At 38.8% G+C, this 21,487-nt stretch overlaps 1 protein-coding gene across 5 annotated transcripts in view; it reads right to left on the reverse strand.

Moving 5' to 3' along the window:
• LOC103188405 (E3 ubiquitin-protein ligase MGRN1) overlaps nt 1-21,487 on the reverse strand; it is a 29,735-nt gene continuing 8,248 nt past the window's right edge. Inside the window, exons 4-17 of one of the 5 annotated variants that reach the window (XM_042341215.1) lie at nt 21,102-21,248; nt 20,615-20,732; nt 15,819-15,885; nt 13,830-13,873; nt 11,563-11,610; nt 10,522-10,590; nt 10,047-10,206; nt 8,641-8,750; nt 8,058-8,281; nt 7,161-7,284; nt 6,643-6,688; nt 6,164-6,265; nt 4,895-4,948; nt 2,455-2,506 (exon numbers count right to left, since the gene is read on the reverse strand). In XM_042341215.1, coding sequence (XP_042197149.1) covers nt 4,908-4,948; nt 6,164-6,265; nt 6,643-6,688; nt 7,161-7,284; nt 8,058-8,281; nt 8,641-8,750; nt 10,047-10,206; nt 10,522-10,590; nt 11,563-11,610; nt 13,830-13,873; nt 15,819-15,885; nt 20,615-20,732; nt 21,102-21,248 — 1,300 coding nt within the window. In that variant the 3' untranslated portion in view covers nt 2,455-2,506; nt 4,895-4,907. Of the gene's footprint in view, nt 2,507-3,987; nt 4,147-4,894; nt 4,949-6,163; nt 6,266-6,642; nt 6,689-7,160; nt 7,285-8,057; nt 8,282-8,640; nt 8,751-10,046; nt 10,207-10,521; nt 10,591-11,562; nt 11,611-13,829; nt 13,874-15,818; nt 15,886-20,614; nt 20,733-21,101; nt 21,249-21,487 lie in introns of those variants that run through there. The other 4 variants (XM_042341214.1, XM_042341213.1, XM_042341212.1 and 1 more) reach the window with 4 other exon arrangements.

Consider the following 21,487-nt stretch of genomic DNA (forward strand, 5'->3'; position numbering starts at 1 on the left):
TGATCACTAATGCGGAACATTTTATTACAATCCGATATCCTTCAAACAAAATGCAAAGTTACATTCTGATGCGAATACAGCACGGCCGCTTTTTTTTTTGTTGTTAAAATTATGCGTTTTACACATCGTTATAAACTTGGAAGTAAGTGACCAAATGTTAAAATCTACAGTTAACCACAGAACTAACTGCGTCGGGATTCTACACGAAAACCACACTAACGCTTTTCATGCACGACTTCCGTCTCGGTTCGCAACCCGTCGACTTGAAAGCATCTTATTTACATCATGTAGAAAAATTAACATCTCCGTCCAAAAAAGAGTTTTGACGTGACAAGATTTTTGCGGAATCACAATCACAGATCAAATGATGTTTTGCGGGTACGTACGCACGTACCTTCATCATCTGACCAGATACAAGGCACAGAGTAAGATCACAACCTCAGCAGATGGAGCTGAACGAAGGTTACTGTTAACACGAGAACAATCTAAAACAGGACAGTAATGCTACATTATCCCCCCACCAAACAAAAAAAAGCTGCAATACACTCGATAGATTGGAAAATTCTGCTTAGGGTGGATTAAGCTGTATAAATACGTTAATTGTTTCTCTTGCGTAAAGCTGAATGGAGTGGGAACAGATTCAGAGTGTGGTCAGAGTGCATATCCCTTTCTGATAGCATAGACTAATCTATCTAAAATATATACCCGCTTAAGGACAGTATTAAAACATGTGGATCTCCTCACAGTTTCTTTACAGGTTGTTTGAAAAACTTTTTTTTCTGTTACAAAGTACTTATGCTTACTCTAAATTAGCTGCCTAGTTTTTTTTAAAATCGTGCATGCCTGTGCCAATTCTTTTCTCGTAGCTATAAAAGTATTACGCTAGTTGGTTAAACGCGATAGTGTTGGAAGAAATGTTATGGAAAAAGCAAAAGGGACTGAATCTCTGCAGCTCACAAACAAATTGTCAAATATTAGTCAATTTAGTACCAAATAAAACCGAGTAAAAATTACAATCAGTACAAAGTTTTAATCGTTTTTTTTGAAAATAATTCGGACAAACTAAAAAAACAGAAAGTAAAAGCAGGATTTGAACAGCGCTATTACCAGGTGTAATGACCGGAATCCTCACGTTATACAAATTGTTGAAGGTTGAGAGTTTTTGCCGAACACAAATGCGGATTAGTGTTAGGATTGGTCTGAAACAGGCAATGGCATGTTGTGAGTCTAGTTTAAGGCGAGCTATCGCTACAGGAAGCAGATTCACAGTTCTGCTGCTCTCATATCCAAGAAAATATTCAACGACTCCATTGGCCCACTGACGTGTGCAGTGTAAGGCTGACACCACGACACAAGACCGATAACAAGGCAGGACAAACAGTACTCAACTGCATTAAAACGCTAGCGTACGTCAAGACTTCAATGTTACTGCAATGTACACGTGGGGTTAAAGTGATCTGCAAACAAATGTCATGAAATACATGATAACAATTTATTCACTCACCATGAAAACTATAGCCTGTACATACATACATACATACACACACACCCACACACAACACACACGCGACTGCTACACAGGACACCTGAAAAGATTGCTTATTTGTCATTCATGCATTCATTCAATCTGCGTACTAAAGATGGTTCATGAATAGGAAAAGTAAAACTTTCACTTACAGGAAAGGATCAAAACATAAAAATGGACAATTTGTGCAATTCCACCCCACCCTCGAAAAAACTGGATTAACTCTACACAGAAAAAGTAGATGACATTCTCCAATTTACAGAGCATTGTCTGAACAACAAATTAGTTTAGTGTTATCATCTCACCATTGATAGTTCCTATGGTGGCAAACTCTAATAACCCATGTTAAATAAAAGCTGCCAACTGCCATGAATATTCCACCCATTTACTTTATGGATTTTGATATTTCAAACTTGGACCACTGAATGTTGATGTTTTTATTCATTTGAAAGCATAGTCTATGAGCTGACGGTGATGTCCCTTCAATGGAGGTTTTTTTTAAAAAAATGGTAATTTGCTGAATCTAACAAACAGAATGTGTATTTGTCACATTATACAATTGCAGCCACTATAAATTGGGTTAGATTTATTATAATAATAATAATGATCTTTGCATTTGAACAGTTGTTCGAAACAAACTAAATCTAAACAATTTAAAGGTACAAATTACAGTCAAAGTCACAGGACAAAGAGGGGGAAACTAGTTTCAGACAAGCTGGTCTTTTAAAAAACATACGTGGTGCAAATGTTAAGATGCACCCACTGCACTAGAAAGCATTGGTACACAGTTAAGATGTTAAAACAGTTAAGTACAACATGAAGATAGTTCCATGTGACATGGGCAGAACATGGCACATGCAACTGTTGCTCACAAAACTTGGTTCAAATCGTCTACATGGTTAATACTGGAGACAGGGAGAAGAGGTTGAGATGAGCTGTTGGTACTCTGGCTTTTCAGGCTCTCAGTTGAGTCCGAGGTTCCTGCAGAAAAACACATTGTTGGAGGCAGAGTCTCGTTTTAGACGACAACTGTTTCAATCCCAACATAATATAGCGGCAGCGACTTCGTAAAAGCATTTGACTTTTTTTTTTTAAATTCGGGTTTGGGAGATGAATGCCTCGTACTGTAAATGGTAGTTTTCAACAAGGCCGGTGTCAGCTTCTCTTTGAAGTCAGTCGTGCATCTTTTAAACCCATTATTTAACCATTAGTTCAATTCATTTGAAGCCCTTTGTAAAATTAAAAATATCCGACGACTGAACTGAGAAAGCACATTCTTGAATAATGTGAGGGTCAGCCATGCGTCAAAAAGATAACCAAACCAATGATGCTAAGATCTCACTGGTGTACGTGCGTGCCTGTGTGTGTGTGAATGTTGCGTGCAGGGCATACTATTGACCAAATTTGAACAAGCGCACAGGGTTTGGCTTAATAGGAGTTTGTCTTCTGGGGTTCAGGACTACCCAGCCAGAGGCTGTATTGTCCAATGCCTTGGGATGTCCTCCTGCCATGAAATTTGTTGTTGTCTTTTGGAGTGAGGGGGGGGGGGGGGGCGAAGTACGGAAGTTCAATTTAGTTTCTGAATAAGATTAAACGGGAGACGTGAACAGCAAGGCAAAGAACTTGTCTGAAAGTCTCAGCCGTGTTGTTTTCTGTATAAGCAAACGGATGTAGGAACAGCCATCTTGACAGGGAAATTGGAGGAACTGTGGTTGATTAAATACCAGAGAACTGAGAAAGGGTTTACTTTGTTCTGGCAATAATGAATGAGATGCCACAGATGGATTGTTCTGGGATGAGGTGAGCACAAGGCAGAGCAGCAGGACACAAAGTACCACACACTGACTCATCTGAAATCATAGTGAAACATCAAAGTACTCTGAAGATTGCAGAGAGATTAAGGAAAGTGGTGACGCAGTCTGAGATGTGGAGAACAGATGTTGTAAAAAATAAACCAGACGGGTTCCCTTAGGTGAGAATAAAATAATTTGGTCAACGAGACTGTATGGATAATATTCCGGGTTATAAATGCATTGTATCTTACAGTCTCACATAATATAATAATGATCCTTGTATTTGATACAGCGCCTTGTCAGGTCTTCTAGTCCTTTCAGCGCTTTGGGACGGCCTCCCGACTTGAAAGGCGCTCTATAAATGTAATTTTGTTGTTGTTGTTGTTCTAGTCGTCTCAAAGCGCTTCACAGAATATACTGTGAAGTCAACTGACTGTATATTTTGTGGGCGAAACACAGTTCATTTGCCAATCTGCTACAGAAATATTCAGCAAAATCACAACATCAGAATAATCTGCCAAATAATCCCATTTCTTCCTATTATTAACTCTTCAGATTGCATGGTCTGCGTGGCCTTTGAAACCCTTAATGGGAAGTTGAGGAAGAAACGGTTATTAAGTTTTTAAAGGCGAAAAGTATCCAACTGCAATTGTGTGCACTTCCTACCTTTTAGATGGTTGTATAAAAGGAATAGGAAATTGACACCTCATTCTGTTTTTGACAAAGGTTTCATCTCAACTATTATGGCGTTTGTAGAAAAGCTCTTTCTATTGTAGTGTTGATTTGTGGCACTGTTGATTGATTCTTTCATTTGAAAATTGAATAGCCCTGAATAACAAAGATAGACTAACAGTTGGCTAAGAAATTATTGAAGAGAGGTGCAATTACTGTACAAATACATTTCATTCGCTTTTTAGGACAATCCAAAGAAGGGATTCTCATATTCTCCACTATCCCATTATTCTTTGGATTTCTGCAATGGAGCATTAGGTACTTACTAATATTGTTTGGATACTTTTATAGAAAAGGAGGCACAACCTTTAAAAAGAGGAATGTTAAGTTATGGGTAACAAGATTCTTAATATGCCCAGCAATTGTAAATTATGGATAAACCGGTTGTTTGCATTTTTTGTAAAGTAGAGCAAACAATCTCTTAACTCTTACTAGAAACACAAACACAGAAATGAATATATACAAGGCATTTTATAACCATAACATTTTTGTTTGTGCATTTTAATTCATAACATATGTTGTTTAAAACCGATTCCCTTCCAACTATTGTCAGGCTGTGAGCTTGGAGAATGTGTATAAGCATTTCTGCACCTAAACAAATTTCCCTTTTTCTCGGTCTGTTGCAGATTTGAGATGGTCCTGTACAATTCACAGGATAGGAAATGAAAGAAAAATGTCTTGGTAGAAAATCTGTGTGTTTTAAAAACCCTGTCTCGGACACTCTGACCTCAAAAGCCCAAAGTCTGTTATCCTGACTTCATTCCATTTTAGGCTGCCATGGGCAAAACACAAACACTTGAATTTGTACAAAGGGAACAATTGTAAGTAAAGAGTGTTAACATACCAGAGTTACTCCTCTACTCTTCTATACCAACTGAGCAGGATTCAGGAGCCAGGGCTGCCCGAGCCAACAAAATTATAGATAGAAAGGTAAGGATATATTAGAAAAGCAATGGAGAGAAGATGACAAGAAGAGTAGTCACACAAAAATGGAACACAAAAAGGTCCTTATTAAACTAGGTACGGAAATGAACGCACTTTTGTTTTATATTAATCTCTAATGCTTGCATTTCAGTTAGTTATGGGTGACAATACACCTCAGGATTTGATGCCGCAATAGCCTTGCAAGATACAACCTTAATTTTTTCAATTTTATCCTTATGTGAAAACAATTCTGTTTGAACTCCAGATATAATTGTTTCAATGTGCAAACTCCCTTACAGTGCTTTGATTTCTCTTTAAGTATTTATGCATCACAATTACTAAGTTTCAGATCGTCGAAAGTGGGTGGAAGGAAGAGGTGGTTACATGGGCTCTATGGCAATGTGTAAAATTATCTTCAACCATGCAGATAAGTACTATCCGGAGCCTAAATAAACCTGAGGGATTAGATATTAAGCACAGGTTTTTAGTTAAAAGCATTCAAAACATGATCGTAAATGGAATGGATTAATGAATCAGAAGCGCTCCTTATAATCCACTGAATTTGTAGAGGACAATAGTGTTGGAATTAGAAAGGTTATTAGCAAGGCTGGAAAGGTCTAGGGGGTGAATACAGAAGTTACTGAAAGAGGCAGCGCAGAACTGATAATTCCAAGAAGCAGAAAATTACTAAACTAGAAAGACATTTTGGCAAAACTTATAATAACTACAGGAAAGAAAACCCTCTCATCAGAAATCCTCACTATAAAAAGCTATTCAACCGTTTTCTGATATGGGAGAAGACAGGGACAGCTCTCCTTGGACTATTTTCCTTTATAGAGCGACGACACATGGTATGTGGACTGAGAAAGAAATAGTTTTAATGCCTTGATAAATGCATAACTTGATTGTTTCAATTAAGAAATTATAGGCTCTTGAATACCAGATAACAGAAGCGGGACAGATTCCAACTGAGATAGATCCTAAAGACTAGGCTCAAAAGTTATCTGGCAAATACGTTATCTAACCGATGCTCACTCAGTTCAGCTGTGAAAATACTGAACTTATTTCTTAACCATGCAACATAGCGAGTTTAATGAAGGCTCCAACTATAAACAGTACAATATCATGAAGTAGAACTAAGTAAATCTAGAAGAAATCCAACCATCAGTGGAACATAAAGGCCACGTACCTGGCAGACAAACCTCCAGAGGAGTCTCCCCCTCTTCTTTATCGAGGCTGCTGTTTTCCTTCTCACTGTCCTGTACAATATCTTCAGAGTCGGGTCTCACAGCTGAAGGGGAAGTGAAAAGGATGGTTAAACGAGAAACAAATATTTGGGTAACAGAAGCATTAAGGGGCATGGCCAAGAGGGCAGGATTTGGGGATTTGCCAAGAACTGTTAATCTAGTGGAACAGGCTCGATGGGCTGATTGGCCTCCTCCTGTCTCTGATTTCTTATGTACCTATTAGCAAAACCTTTTTCTTTTTTGCTCGCCATCTTGTGGCCGGCTCCAGAAAAGGCATTAAAAGGATCACCTAGTTTGGATGAAAATCCGCGTATTAAAAAAATTGTGGACAAAAAGGCCCTTGAAAGAACTGAACACAGAGATCTTCTACATGGATTGATGACAATTAGTGTTTTGGTGCAAAAGTACAGGGAAATCTCACCTTCCTTTTCTGAGAATAAATCTGGAGACTCTTCAGCTGCAATATTCTGGAAAATAAATTGTACAACTGAGTTAGTTGTAGGTACAGGAGTCTGTAGTAACCCACGTTCCTAACTGCAAATGAACATTAATAAAGGAGTGCCTTTTTGTATGTTGTTTGTGAAATAAAACGTGACATTAAGGGACTTTTCCTTCACAAATAAAACCTAGATTTAATCTACATAATTTAATCCTCGTAAATATACACGTGCATGTACACTTCTAAATCCATCCTTTGGCTCACTCTTTCCTGGAACCTTATTGCTTTTTCCAGGGGTAATAATTCCTTTAAAAACAAGAAAAAAAGTTGGCTGCTCAATCCACGACACTCACTTCTGTGCGCAATTGGCTACCGCGTTTCGCCCACAAAATAAACAGTCACTCCACTTGACAATGTATTACGTGAAGCGCTTTGAGATGTCTCAACGATGTGATAAAGCGCTAGATCAAATGCGAGGATTATTATTTTTGTAAACTTACCTCCTGGCAGCCCAGCTCATTTGGCAGAGGTTGTGGTTCACTCTTCTGCAAGAGAACATCAGAATCCTCAGAAAGTTTCTCCTCATCTTCCTCTTGTATCGGGGAGGATGGCGATCGCAGACTGCTGAATTATCGTCAATTTTAAAGTTAGAAAACAAGATTTCTAGAAGCATTAATACTGAGATATTTTATTCCAGGGTTATAATTATGTTTGTAATATACTGCCCTTTTAAGCTTTCCCACTCTTGTTTCGAACTACTCAGTTTATTATTTAGGCTAAAACAACCTGCAGTACAACTTCTCAGCGGTCGAAGTCACATTGCCTTGGAGTCTGTTCAGCCTGTTGAGGCATCGATCCAGCTTTGATCTCCTTCTCTCCAAGTTTCCCAACTTACTGCCAGCCTCCTCGCGGCTCTCTTGCCGTTTCTCTCACTGTTTTCTCTCCCTTACATCTCCAGCCTGACAATCATAATGCTCTCCAGGCATTATAGAATTATACAGCACAGAAGGAAGCCATTCAGCCCCTCGTGTCTGTGCCAGGTAGCTTGCTTCTGTTTCTGCTTAGTGCAGTTTCTGCTTCTTGGAGGACGCAGCAGGCATTAAAGAACTTTAAAAACCTACGATTTATAATGAATCTGAACAAATATTAGAAAATTGCCACATTCCTGGCCTGTTGAAATTCAGCCTGTCATATTCCACGTGAGAAACACATTGGAGAAAAGGATACGCAGAAAAGGATAATCCTCTTAGCTTTGAATTTCAAAATTGTGATATCGCTTTGCAAATATAAATCATGAAATCCCACACTATGAACCATTTCAACTATCGCTTCAATAATGCGGAGTTCTATTGCAAGAACAAACTGATAAATATACACCGTTGTGGATGGAAACGTACCTTTCTGAGGATTTGCTCAACTTGGGTTTTTGAGGGCCGCTATCTATCATTCGGTCGATTGCTGACAGTTGCCTGCCTGATGGGGACAGGCCATCTCCAAACCCAGAATAGCTGATTTCTTCGTACAAAGGCACAGAAGGGATTACTGGAGAGACCGATCGAAGTCCGTTCAAAGCTTCCAGAAGAGAAACGGGCTCAAATCCTGGGGGAATGTGGTCAGTTGTCTGAAGATTTAGAAAAAAAACATTACTCTATACAGCCATTCACATAAATTCATTGGTAAAAACAAGTGTCACATTAAAACCACATTGTGCCTCATTGAGACATCCATAGAATCATAGAAACATACAGCACAGAAGGAGGCCATTCAGTCCATCATGCTTGAGGGTCGACTGAAAGAGCCCATTCCTCTACTTTTTTCCCATAATCTTTATATTAAGGGAAATCGAAAGTCTACGGCAATACAGATTGAAAGACTTGGCCTTGATACTAATATTAAACAGCAGGAAATAGCTTATTGGATTGAACCAGAGGCACGCATTATAATAACTATAGCTTGTAATGAAAAAGAGCATAAACTTACTGAATGATCATCGTGTTCCATAGTTTGTGCCAGGACTGGACTAAATGAAATGGGTGACAAAGTGCCAGGCTTTTTCCTCACAGCTCGGATCTGCAACAGTGCTCGAAACGCTGAGAATAGAAAGGTTTGCAATGAGAATTCCACTTCCAGTGAGAGGTTACAAAGGTCGTCGTAGATCCAGATCATTCTCCAGCAAATCTACACAGCATCCAGCACCATCTAATACCTCGTACTCGCAGGGAAATATGGTGTGATTTCAATTTTGAAACTGTAAAATGTGAAGGACAGAAAGTCACTGATCTAAATGTGTTTCACGGTACTGTAGTCAATTGTATAGCAAGGGAAAGTGCCAGTTCTGACCTTTATTCTGTGGAGCGTTAAGTTGTGATTCCCCCTATAGCATTAGTGAAGCCCTATAATTGAACTGGGTCTATCTCAGGATACAGCAGGGGAGAAAAGCTAGCGTCCTGCTTTTAATTCACTATCGGGTCACATCTGCTGGAAGAGGCACATCTTGGCATTTCTGTTCTGAATATAATCCAAGGAGCGGAACAGTTAGCCAGACAGATTTCCTGAAATATTAGTGGCATCATTTGGGCAAAAATAAAAAGTAGTCTATATAAAAAAATAGAAAAATAGACACAGGTAATTTGTGAGAGGCAGTGGCAATTTTAACAAATCAGCAAGTCAGGTGCTTCTTTGTTTTATTGCTGCTATTATTTCAACCTCAACATCCATGATTAATCATTACTGATAATCTATGGGTTCAAGTGCCAGTCATGCTTGCAGTGAAACTTGAAAATACATTGGCCTATTGGCCCGTGACAATAAACATACCAGGGATTAGGAAAATATTTCTCACTTTATGCACACAGCGTATTTCTGTTGGTTAAGTTGCACTATATAATGAATCGTGCACTGCAGTTACTCAAACTTGTCCCTCTTTCCCCGTGACAATATCTGTACTATACTTAACTTTCAGAACCACTGACAGGAGTTGCCTTACGCACTATAATTTTAACATATGGCAAAGGCTGATTGCTGCAAGTTATGGATGTTTCGCACATTTTGACTTTAGCCCACCAATCGCTCAAGAGGAATTGATCTCATCAATTATTTACCCGGAGTAATTTGTTGCAGCACTTGTTAAGTTAATGGTTGGTAAGAAATAATGGGGTCGAAAATGAAGTGCAAGCTGAAAGCTACAACATACATCAATATTATTTTGTATAAAATCACAACCATTCTAGTTTTGAAGTAGCAGCAAAAACATACAGTCGTAATAGACAATACATTCGTTTTATTATTATTATTTGGAAACTTTAAAACCTTGGATGGATGGCCTCTTATATCTTGCGTTATAAAACTTTTGCTTTGCCATTGTATAAGACATTAGCAATACTCACGCAGCCTACAAATAGGGCAGTTGTTAGCCTGGTAGCGTAGTGTGTCTGCACAAGTGCTGCATAAGCACAGATGTCTACAGGGAAGGATTAAAGTGTCTCGGAGGTCAGACAAGCACACAACACATTCGTTGCTGTTGTCGCTGTTCTCATCATCCGAAGGCTGCAAAGACATTTAAAGTAAAGACATTCGTTGCTTTCTTATCTTTCGTAGCTGGGTATTATATTTTCTCCACATCTGAGCATTTACTATTTCACGATGCCATTTCCTGGACTTTATTACTTAACTGGCTATATTTAATTGATGCATGTTTGCAGCTGAGGTTTCACATTTGAAATACAATACGGATTGACTGTTGAAACTAAAAGTTACAGCGTTTATTAATCGGAGACTCAAAATTGAAAGTGTTAAGTTTAAATGCGATTCTTGAATGAAAGGAATTATCAAACTCGGGAAGGTATGAATTACAGTGGATACCTTGGTTTCTTGATTGTTTTTATTTTCAATACCATAGATTTCTTGCAGTAAATAGCTGACCCGGTCAACCTACAGGAAAAACAAGTAGAAATAGATCAACTAACTGATGCAAATCGATTGATATTGAACAACATTTGAATAAAGACCAAAATTTGTAAGGACTGTAGCACTAAAGGTTATTAAAACAATATACTACAATATTTTGAATAAATTGCTCTATTCTTTTTACAAAAACATCAGAAAAATACCAGTGTTTGTTCACGAAAGTAAAAACACACACATAAAAGTACTGAATTTGGCACAGGAACGAGATCAGAGATACGCAGTTAATTTCAGGGCATAAACAAAAATCCTGTAAAACGTAGCTTGTCATTCTCACACATTGTGCATGATCCACTAAAAGCTGATAATAAAGTCTTTTTTTTAAAAAAAAATTACAGAAATGCAAGGCAGAGCCAAACACTGCAGGCTGGAGTAAGGATTTAATGCTGATGTATAATGTTAACGGTCGAGAGCTAAATGCTTGCTCACAACTAGAGACCGCCTGCAGTGGCTATGGAATAAGATCGTGAACCACATCAGCCTCATTATAGCCTGTCACAAGACTGGTAGAAATTCAAATTGAATCAGCATTCCTAGACACTAACAGCAGATGGCAGAAGCATGTTGAACTGGCATCCACAGTGCTGATACATGGGATTCACAAGATACCACAAAGCGTCAAGCTGTGTATTTACTGGAATTCGTATATCCTAATAGTCACTAACCATCATTATGCAGCCTACTTTATTTTCTGCCTAACTCAACAGCAATAAATTACATTTATAGAATGCCTTTCGTGTCAGAAGGATGTCCCAAGGCGCTGGACAATCAAGAGTTTGCACCCTAACCCTTACCCTAAGAGGAGAAAGGTATAAAGAAAGATAACCAGCTAAAATACAGTATCTTTGAAAAATCTCATCTGGTTTCCAACAAGCCTTCTTGTCTGAATTGAAATGTGAACCAATTGATGTTTGATGTAGGTACGAATCAGATACTTACAATCTGCTTTTGTTTTAAGGGCTTCACAGAGAAACTTCCATCGACATGCTGCAAAAATAAACAAAAGTTAGCCAGCCGTTTAAAACAGTTTATAATTTGCCTATTCAAAACAAAACTGAAATACATGCAGTGGCTCACAGAGAGTGTCTAATACCCAGCCCCATTTCTCAACGTAACATCAAGTGCATTATTTACTGTTATGTAAAAAAGGTCATATACAACAACAACAAAATTATGTGTGTAGCACCTGATCTGGGGGTTGGGATTGGGGAGGGGGGAGGGCAGGGGGTAAGGAAGGAGATTAAAGACACAGTCGAAGAGGAGGGTCTTGAGATGGGTCTTGAAGGAGGCAAGGGAGGGGGCGAGGTGGAGGGACTGCGGGATGGAGTTACAGAGGGTGGGGGCAGAGTGGCAGAAGGTCCGCCCGCCGATAGTGGGGCGGGCGAGGCGGAGGGTGTGAAGCAGGCCGGAGCAAGCTGAGCAGAGGGAGCGGGCAGGTTGGTAGGGGCTTAGGAGGTCGCAGAGATAGAGGGGGAGCGAGGCCATGGAGGGCTTTCAAGGTGAGGACTAGGATCATGAACTGTATCCTCTGTGTGATAGGAAGCCAGTGGAGTCGGGCAAGGTTGAGTGCGAGAGAGTCACGGAGCCTGGTGCGGGAGAGGAAACGGGCTGCAGAGTTCTGGATGATCTGCAGTCTATCGAGGGAGCAGTTGGGGAGGCTGACAAGCAGGGAGTTTGCATAGTCAAGCCTGGATGTTATGAATGCGTGTATGAGGGTCTCGGTGGCCTGCGGTGTAAGACTGTGGCTGAGCCGAGCGATGATGCAGAGGTGGGGGAAGGCAGAGTGGGTTCCAGTTCGAGTTATAATGCAGTAAAAGATACTGAGATGTTACGTGTAGCTGGGAAACTACATTTTCTTCAAAAGTATTTATATATTGTAAGCTATAAATTGTTGGGGGGAACAAACATCAGACAGACAACTGCGTTCAACGGAGTTGGCACAGAAAACATTCCAGTTAAACAGTATTTTGTTAAGATCATAAATATTTCTGGAATTCCTTTAGAGTAGCGTTTTTCATATAATTGTCAAAGTGGGTTTGATTCTGGCAAGGAATATAAAAGTTAGATATTTCAAAGGATGATTTGTTACAGACTAAAATTCTCCAGTACTGTACTTGCCCTTTAGTGAGAATCTAATAATTTTGGCTTGGTCCTCAGCCATCTTAGTAACTTTTTTTTGTTGCTGTCTGTTTTTGTAAACCACAGTTAATTGTGGCCAAGAATCACAAGTAACAAAATGTCTAAAATGTCTTTTGGAGGGGCTTCAAACACCGTTTTGAATTTGGGCATCCGTTAAGGACCTAACGGGATATTAAATTACCGTTTTCTAGTTCCAATGAGAGTTTGAAGGACAATTATTTAAGCCCGCTGTTGTTGGAAGGAAGGCACGACTGGAAATAAATAACATTTACAGTTAAAGATGGTCAACAGCTGCAGATACTTGTGCTGTGACATGAAATGGAATATTCGATGAAAACTCAAACTGCACTGATGAATTGAACTCTTGACAGTAGCCCTGTGTGTGCATTACATGAGGACATGGGAGTGAGGGAGTAGGGGCGAGAGAAATGGGTAACCTAATAATCCTTGCATTTGGTTTACGCCTTATCACATCTTCCACATTTACTCCGCAAAGCAAAAGCGGAGGCCCTGTCTCGCAAGAGCAGAAACTTGCCTCATGCCTTTCATAGGGGATAATGTCTTAAAGAACTTTACGGTGATGGGAGTGGAAACCCAGGAAAAGTGGGAAGAGAGGGAAAGGGGGAGGGAGAAGGCCGAAGGAACGGTCAAAAGAGGCCTGTTTTTAGCAGGGTTGGAAAAAGAGGTGGATTAGGAACACAGTGAAGTCTTCTGCGATTCTGTTTTCATTCTTTCGAATAATATTCTTTCCCCTCTTATGCACCATAATTGTGCATTTATCAAAAAGGTGATTGATTCTACCGAGAGTGTACAGTTGTTCAAATAATAGCTTCATTTGGTTCGGGGGCTGACAATAGTTTACAGATTGTTTGAGGTAGGTTCCAAAAGTATAATCAACTCGATGTTTACCACCCACTTGCATGTTTACAGATTCCAGCCACAGGAATGCACAGCATTTGAGTCCGTCCATAACTTAGACAATTCTTGGCCTGGGTACACCACGAGATAGGATCATTGACATTATGGTTAACAGTCAGTTCAGTATACAAAGAGAGAAAGAGACTTACTCTTTCCATTGCAGCCAAAAGAATATGGGCGTGCCCAGAGTACTCTGCAGAGAAATGCAACACCAGATTAAGTATCTAACATACACACACACACATATATATATACTTAAACTATAATTAAAATAACCCCAGTGTTTTAACAAACGTGTGTTTTAACAAATGTCTATGCAATGAATGAAATAATTATTTATTAGTGATGTCGACATATACAATTCACTCCCAATTATTACTTGTATGTAAGATAAGTCTTCCACAATAGTAAAACATGAATATAAGGCAATACACATGGGAAGGGCAATTTCATCAAAGAAGTTAAATTAGTTTGTAAAGCACGCCTCCATTATTTTACATAACTGAGGTTGTAAGTGCTTAACATTAGTGTTGTGATACAGTATTTGCTGTTGTTTTGGAGTTGTATAAAGTTTTAAATCGCAAATATTAACAAAGGATATTTTCTCTGCATGTGCTGCCCGAGCCAAAGCTGGGTTGTCAACTTTCTATTCTCAATGACCAAATCTGACACGAGTTTAATTTCACGAATGTATCTTTGTCATTACTCGTGTTGCTTTGGTTTCCTGAGAGTGGATACTGCCAAAATTCCAACATTGCCGTGATGGTAGCCAGTTCACTTGGGTGGATTAGTTGAAGGTCATCCAGTCATCCACACAATAAACCTTAAAATTAACTGGTGTATCCGTTTGTTGGAAAACAGCAGTGACTGAGACATTAAAATTGTGTACTAAGGAGTTGGCAAGCTCTTGCACTCAGCAACCCCCAGGCAGCAAAGCAGCAGAACTCCCTGGGATCATGCCTGTTTTATATTCTTCCCATCATGATAATCTACATTGTTGAATTTATTGTGCGAATATAATAAGTTTTTAATCTATTCGGGGTAGAAGGGAGGAATTGTTCACAAAGTGAGCACTGCCTACTTTTTCCATTAAAGGCAAAATAACTTATTGATGATGATTACCAACCACTTAACTTACGAGCATCAAAGTCCTGAGTGAGTCACAGCCAACCATTGTATGAGTATTGTCTGTGACTGGAGTTCTGTTTCATTTTACTTTTTTTTAATAATGGTGAAAGCTTTAATATTGCACTCTCTGAAGATTACTAACTTGTCCTGAGTGCCAGAATAGGTTACCAAATACAAGATGGGAATCAGACGAGCAGACTGCCAATACAGAAACAGTGGTAACATTTCCAGGAATTTTGATTACGCAGACTGTTTAGAATCCACAACTTCATAATGCAATTAAGCACCAGTCTACCTAGTCGGTGTAAAAAAACTGTAAATATGGCAAAATCATTGTATTATGAAAGCATAGTGTCGTGTTTTTGTGTGTTACATTTGTAATCTTTCGATTCCACTGAGGAAAACTCTCACTTTTGAGACAGGATCAATAGATCCGCGGGACACACATGGCCAAATTTGGGAGTCCTAATTTCCCTCACCCTGCAAAACACCTTTTATTCTGGGACTTCAATGATTTTAACCGTCTGATCTAAGCAACGCTTTACTTGCAACAGTTCATTTAACTTACACAGGGAATATCATGAATTATTCAGAAAACTATTCATATTGTTGGGACTCAGTATTATATTGCCCTGAAATAATTCGTTCATGAGAAGTGGGTGCAATACTGTTGGAATGAAACGGGGGTTCTTTTCTGTATCTTGGTCTCTCTCATACTCAACCACACCAAAATGCCACAATGCACTTCTGCACTAAAGCATCTGCGTAGCTCGGTCAAAGTCTGAGACGCGCAGAAAACAAATAATGCAAAACATACAAAGCAGAACGAAACTGTTCCCAGCGTTCCAACACGTGCGTCAGACAGATTGTTAGGTGCCCAAAGTGTTAAAAGCACCGCTTATATGATCGTGATGAAGTTAAAACACAGGGCACTTTATGCAATACATTTCTATCTGCTTCTGCTTCCTCTCAAAATGTAACATTATATTCAGCGAAACAATAATACTCACCATCCACTTCATCGACCACAGCCTGGATGACCAAAGGAAATACTCCTCTATCGAGATCAAAGTTGAGCTGAAAGACAAAGGGAAGAACAAATAAAGATTTTAAAACGACCTCCAGAATAATTTAGACTTGAAATTTTGCACCAGCCAATTTTCATATGTTGTGCAATTATTCTAAAGCGCAAGCATCAAGTTAATAGCATACTGTATGAAATTTGGCAAATATCTGATACAACGCTTTTCAGGTCAGGAGGACGTCTCAACAGAAGTTACTGTAAGGTGGCTGGGCATTTTGTAGGTAAACGCCCTCTTGCTACAGATGCAAGGGAGAAAGAGAAAAAGAACTTTAAAGATAATTGTACTGATCAAAAAGTAAAAGCCCGAATGCTCATTCATAATTAGAAACTTTCTGTCCCTGATGAACTGTCTAAAATCTGATTTATGAAACGGCTTTAATAGCACAATTTCAAACCTATAATTACACCTAAAAGCAGAGTAATACTGCACTCTGTCATGAAGTTCAATATCACCTGAAATACAGATTTAAATGTTTTATAAGATGACAGAAGGAACAACTATTAATAGTTTTGCATAATAAGTGCATGAAAGATTGAGGAATTACAGAATCCATCATTCGAATGTGAACATCGCTGTCTGAAATAAGAAAATGTTCTTTGCAGTTTAATGGCACATTTGGGGAAATAGTGCATGAAATTAAAACATTAGAATTCAAACAAATAATGTTACTTGTTCTTCAAACTGTACATGCTGTGCATTTAGTATTGGTAGAAATGAAACAATTACACAATAACGTACACCTTTTTCTAGGATTCACCCCCACCTCTAATTTTTTCCATTCATCTCCCAAAGGTTTTTCCAGTGTGATGACCCTCAGGATCTAAATGGTCATTCTTCATGTGTGAGCACAGGCATATTTGGGCTGTCAAAACTATTCAACTCACTCCAGTTGGTATCTCTCAGTCAAAATATTTAGTCAAATACCCACTGGTCTTAAACCATTGATCTAAGTTTTCAGATTTGTTTTTAATTAACAAAATTGCTGAACTGATCCACAACAAATTGTTTCTGTAATTACATAGGGATTTTCGGGCTCAATTTCAAAAGACAATTTAAAGGAACTTAAATTTGAATTTTGGCTGAGAGAAATCAGATTAAAGCTTTCTTTTAAAAAAAAACTTCTAACGTTTCGTCCTCGGGGATTTGTAGGCCGGGGGTATGCAGAGCTATCGAAACACAAGCTAGAAAAACAAATTAAAGTTTAAAAGTACCATGGTCCATTTTCTCATCAAAGCAAATAACATCACATCCCAATTAATATTTGTTAATATTCTCAGCATTTTGTTTGCAAAATACTTAAATGTAAAGTATTTTTAACAGTCTGCTCGGAGACTTGGCAGCCAATATTACTGAACTTCAAGTCTTCCAGAGTTTAAAAGGTCAGAAGTCCTGATTTCAACATTGCACAGAAATGGAGCATAGTAAAGGCTTCGAATGCTGCAGTGTTTGTAACTATTGTCTAATAATCTACACAAAGAATTCACTATTTCTAGGATTAAACAATACAAAATTATATTCTTGCTCAGTGCTCAGTGTTCGGTTGATCTGATAAATGTTCAAACAAAGTACGTCAATGTTTAACTCCAGACCCAACAAACACAAACAAGATAAAATTACAGACACAAAATGGAATTCTCCCTAAGCTTTCTACCATTCCAGAAATGGATTCCTTATATGGTAAAATTCACGTAAATTTGATGTATGGGAGAATTTGTATTCTCAAACAATACGTTTCAAAAACAAATTGTAGAACTTTTGTGGCTTCTGAAAGGGCACTAAAGCAATGCACAACAAATACAGGGATAAATACTTTATGGCAGGCGTTTGCCCTCTCAGTGTCATTCTTCTTTGAACTTCAGATATATATTTTTTAAAAAAACACAGCTTCTAATTGCACTAAACAGGTTTGAACATTTGTCTTAGGCAGCTTTTGAATCTGAACCCAAAACATCAGATAACCCTCAAAGACTTTAGGTTTAGCATTTAAACTGGAATTAGCAATTGTACTCGAGGGACTCATCTTGCAGTTGGTTGAATTAACATAGGTACTGTATATTTGTACCATAATCTGAAATAGCAAAATTACTTTGGAACAGATGCCAGTATCACAAACTTAACTGAAACGTTATTAACTACTGCCAATTACTGAATCCAATATTGACTTCTCAAACAAAGTAAAGTTGGCCAAAACTATTAGTAAAGGAGTTTGAAGCCAGTCACTTTCGAGGATTTCCCTACATCAGATACGCTCTCAAACTCAAGGTCAGAAGTATTTGATATCATTGTATTCTGTTTATCGAGGCAATCGTTCCTAAATCGACCGCTCATTCGGGGAATTACAAACCTCACTCTCAAAATAACTTGAAACTATTGATTCTGAAGCATCTAATTCAGTAAAAATGTAAGTGTCATAAAATTCAAAGCTATAAAATAATATAGCATTGAGCTGGAGTAAAAAAATTGTTGATATTCTAATGGTAGGAGTTTAATTTAAAATGTGTTGTCACCTGATTGACGTAGTTATAAATTTATTTTAATGAATGCAAACCCCTTCCAAAACAGTTGTTCGTAATACGGCATTAATCTTTCCAAATGTTTCTTTCTAAAGTTTATGCAGGAATTTCTGCTCTGCATTTTCCTCAGCACATCCCAACACTGACAACTGCACAGGGTTCATAGATTCTATCGTCAGTCAGGTTTAGACAAGTTCACACGAGATGTGTCGATTATACACACAAGACATATTATAATAATAATCCTTGCATTTGATATAGAGCCTTATCACATCCTCGAGACCTCTCAAAACGCTTCACAGAATATACTGTAGTGAACTGACTGTATATTTTGTGGGCGAAACTCAGAAGCCAACTGTGCACAACAATGTCACATTCGTAGATTGAAGTGAACAATTTTTTTTGGAAGGTATTATTACCCACGGAAAAGCAATCCGCCAATTAAATAATAACTGGGTTCCTACTTACTACTATGCAAGGTAAACAGGGGCGTGCGGAGTAAGGAAACTTTCCCAACACCTCGCCCGCTGGGAATCAAACCCAGGTCTCTCGCTTACGAGGCGAGTTCTCCAACCACTGAGCTACATACTGATGGATATGTGAGTCATGTTGATTAGATATTTTCATGTTCAAGGACCAAGTATCCCTCCAAAAAACAAAAAAAATAATAAATTGGTCATTTTCAATCTACGACTGTTTGTGTGACGCTGCTGTGCGCAATTGGCTGCCGCGTTCGCCCACATATATAGTCAATTCACTTTATAGTCTATTCTGTGAAGCGCTTTGGGACGTCTAGAAGACATGAAAAGCGCTATATCAAATGCAAGGATTATTATTATTTATTATTATTATTATTATTTAAGTACCAATTTTGACCGGAGCTGACATTTCTTGAACGTTCCAGCACAGTCATTTTGAAAAGCCTTCAGGTTTTCTTTGCCTCCGAGTCAGACACAAAATGGCTGAACAGCCATGATGGGTCAAATGGGCTACTCAGTCATTTTAAAAACCCATCCAACAAGGTATGCAAACACTCATGACATCTGAAACCGCCCCCATTGTGAGGAGAGTGAGCAGTCATGCACTCTGAGCATTCGCACCTCCAGCCAAAGCAATGTTGATAATACTTTTATTATCAGGACGCACTGATGCTGGTGGCTGAACTAGTTTTGCCACTGGATGCCTTTACAAGGTCTCATTGCTCCCTGTTGCTAAATGGCTGGTGTCACTTCCTCAAATATGACATAATAATGCGATGTAAGCGCATTAAGACTTTGAAGAAACCTCTCAATAATAACCTGCTGATAATGGGGGCAGGAAAAGAGGCCGAGGCCATATGCAGTGTACTGATGCACAATTCCTGGCCTCCGCTTATCGTTGTTTTTGGGAGAGATCAATCTGATCGGTGGGTCCCCAATCATTCCTGCAGCAAGTAAGGTATGTAAGGTGATTGCAAAGCACGCGTATGCGATTCAATACATGTAGAATAACAAACTAGGGAGCTTCAGAAAATAAAGAGAAGGGAGCTACATTCAGGTTTCAGCACCTCCACTTCTGTGTTGCGCTTTGTGGAGCAGGCGGCACAGCTTAAATCAGTCACTGTTCTACTGACTAGTCATCAGGAGGGCTCAATTTTGGCTGCCATGTTATAGAAAAAAAGATTTAAATGTTAACTTTTACTTTGCTGGGAAAATCTCAGAAATCATCGCAATAATATGCATGAGAACTGGAATGAATACAGCTTAGATTTTGTTTCAAAAAAACTGCAGCGTTTATCAAGTCTTTATAAAAGCATTATCTTAATAATAATAATCCTTACATTTGATATGGCGGCTTATCATGTCATTGAAACGTCTCAAAGCGCCTCACAGGTTATACTGTAAAGTGTAGTCACTTGTGTATTTTGTTGGTGAAATGCGGCAAAATTGAGCCATACAATCAAGAATCTTGGGTCTCAACTAGATTAGGCAGCAGTGAAATGCTACAATTGGCCTTATCTCCTCAGCTGGCATGGGTGGAGTAGGCTAGTATTTTAAATACATGACATCTGGGAACCCAATATTTAATTCAACTGCAATGGGCCCCTAAAATGGAACATGTCACTCAAGCTCATAGTCAATTCCCACCTGAAGATCAGTCATAGTCTGAAGGGCAGAAAAAGAGTTTGGGAGAAAATGTTGACGACGCAAAATAAAAAGAACCGTTTACCTCCTCTTCCTTCCAATCAGAGATATCAATCTTAAAAGATGGAAGTGAGTACTGCTGGCTCACTCCTCTCTTGTAATGCATGGTTTCGGACTGCATGGATGGATGCTTTGATATATATCTGAAAGACAGAGAAAGCCGTTTTAATCATTAGTGACGAAATTCTATCGCGCTCAGTTGAAAAATGCCTTTCTCCTCCGGGCAACGAGCAAAGTATTTTAAATTGGGTCCCAGAGGTAAAGGCACAGATTAACTCATGATACCATCCAATTGCTCAGTTTTGTGAAATTAATTTGATTTGTTTCTTTCAATCTACCTTCACAATACTGACAATGAATTAGTAGCCTCCTCCACTTTCCTTTTGGGAGTAAAATTAACCAATTATCCCTCCTAGTTGGCTTTATAAAGGAAGGAATTAAAAGCCAAACGTTAGATAAATAGAGAATATGTGGGTGGAAAAAAAACTAGTCAAACAAAGTCGGCAGCTTACACTGCCATCCCATTCTGGAACTCCTCGGAGGCCTGGCAATAGATTGTTATGGCAACGCGTGCATCAGCATCAAAGGTGAACTCCACACCATACAGTACTCTTGGCTTGGCATTCTCATCACTAGGACTGTCAGCTTCGTCTTTGTATCTGCAGGGGAAAAAACAGAAATGTAACCGCGCTCAGCTATAATGAAATTAAAAACAGAAGTCGCTGGGAACACGCAGCAGGTCAGGCAGCATCTACGAAGTTAACGTTTCAGGTCGATAACCTTTCTTCAGAACTCTTTCCTCTCGCCATGGTAAATTTCACTTAAAAAAAACATTTATGCATGTTATAAAATAAAGGGAATAGTCTTGGGAACAGAAGCTAAACTCAGGATTTGAGAT

This window comes from Callorhinchus milii, unplaced genomic scaffold (assembly GCF_018977255.1).
Source record: "Callorhinchus milii isolate IMCB2004 unplaced genomic scaffold, IMCB_Cmil_1.0 Scaffold16, whole genome shotgun sequence".
NCBI lineage: Eukaryota > Metazoa > Chordata > Chondrichthyes > Chimaeriformes > Callorhinchidae > Callorhinchus > Callorhinchus milii.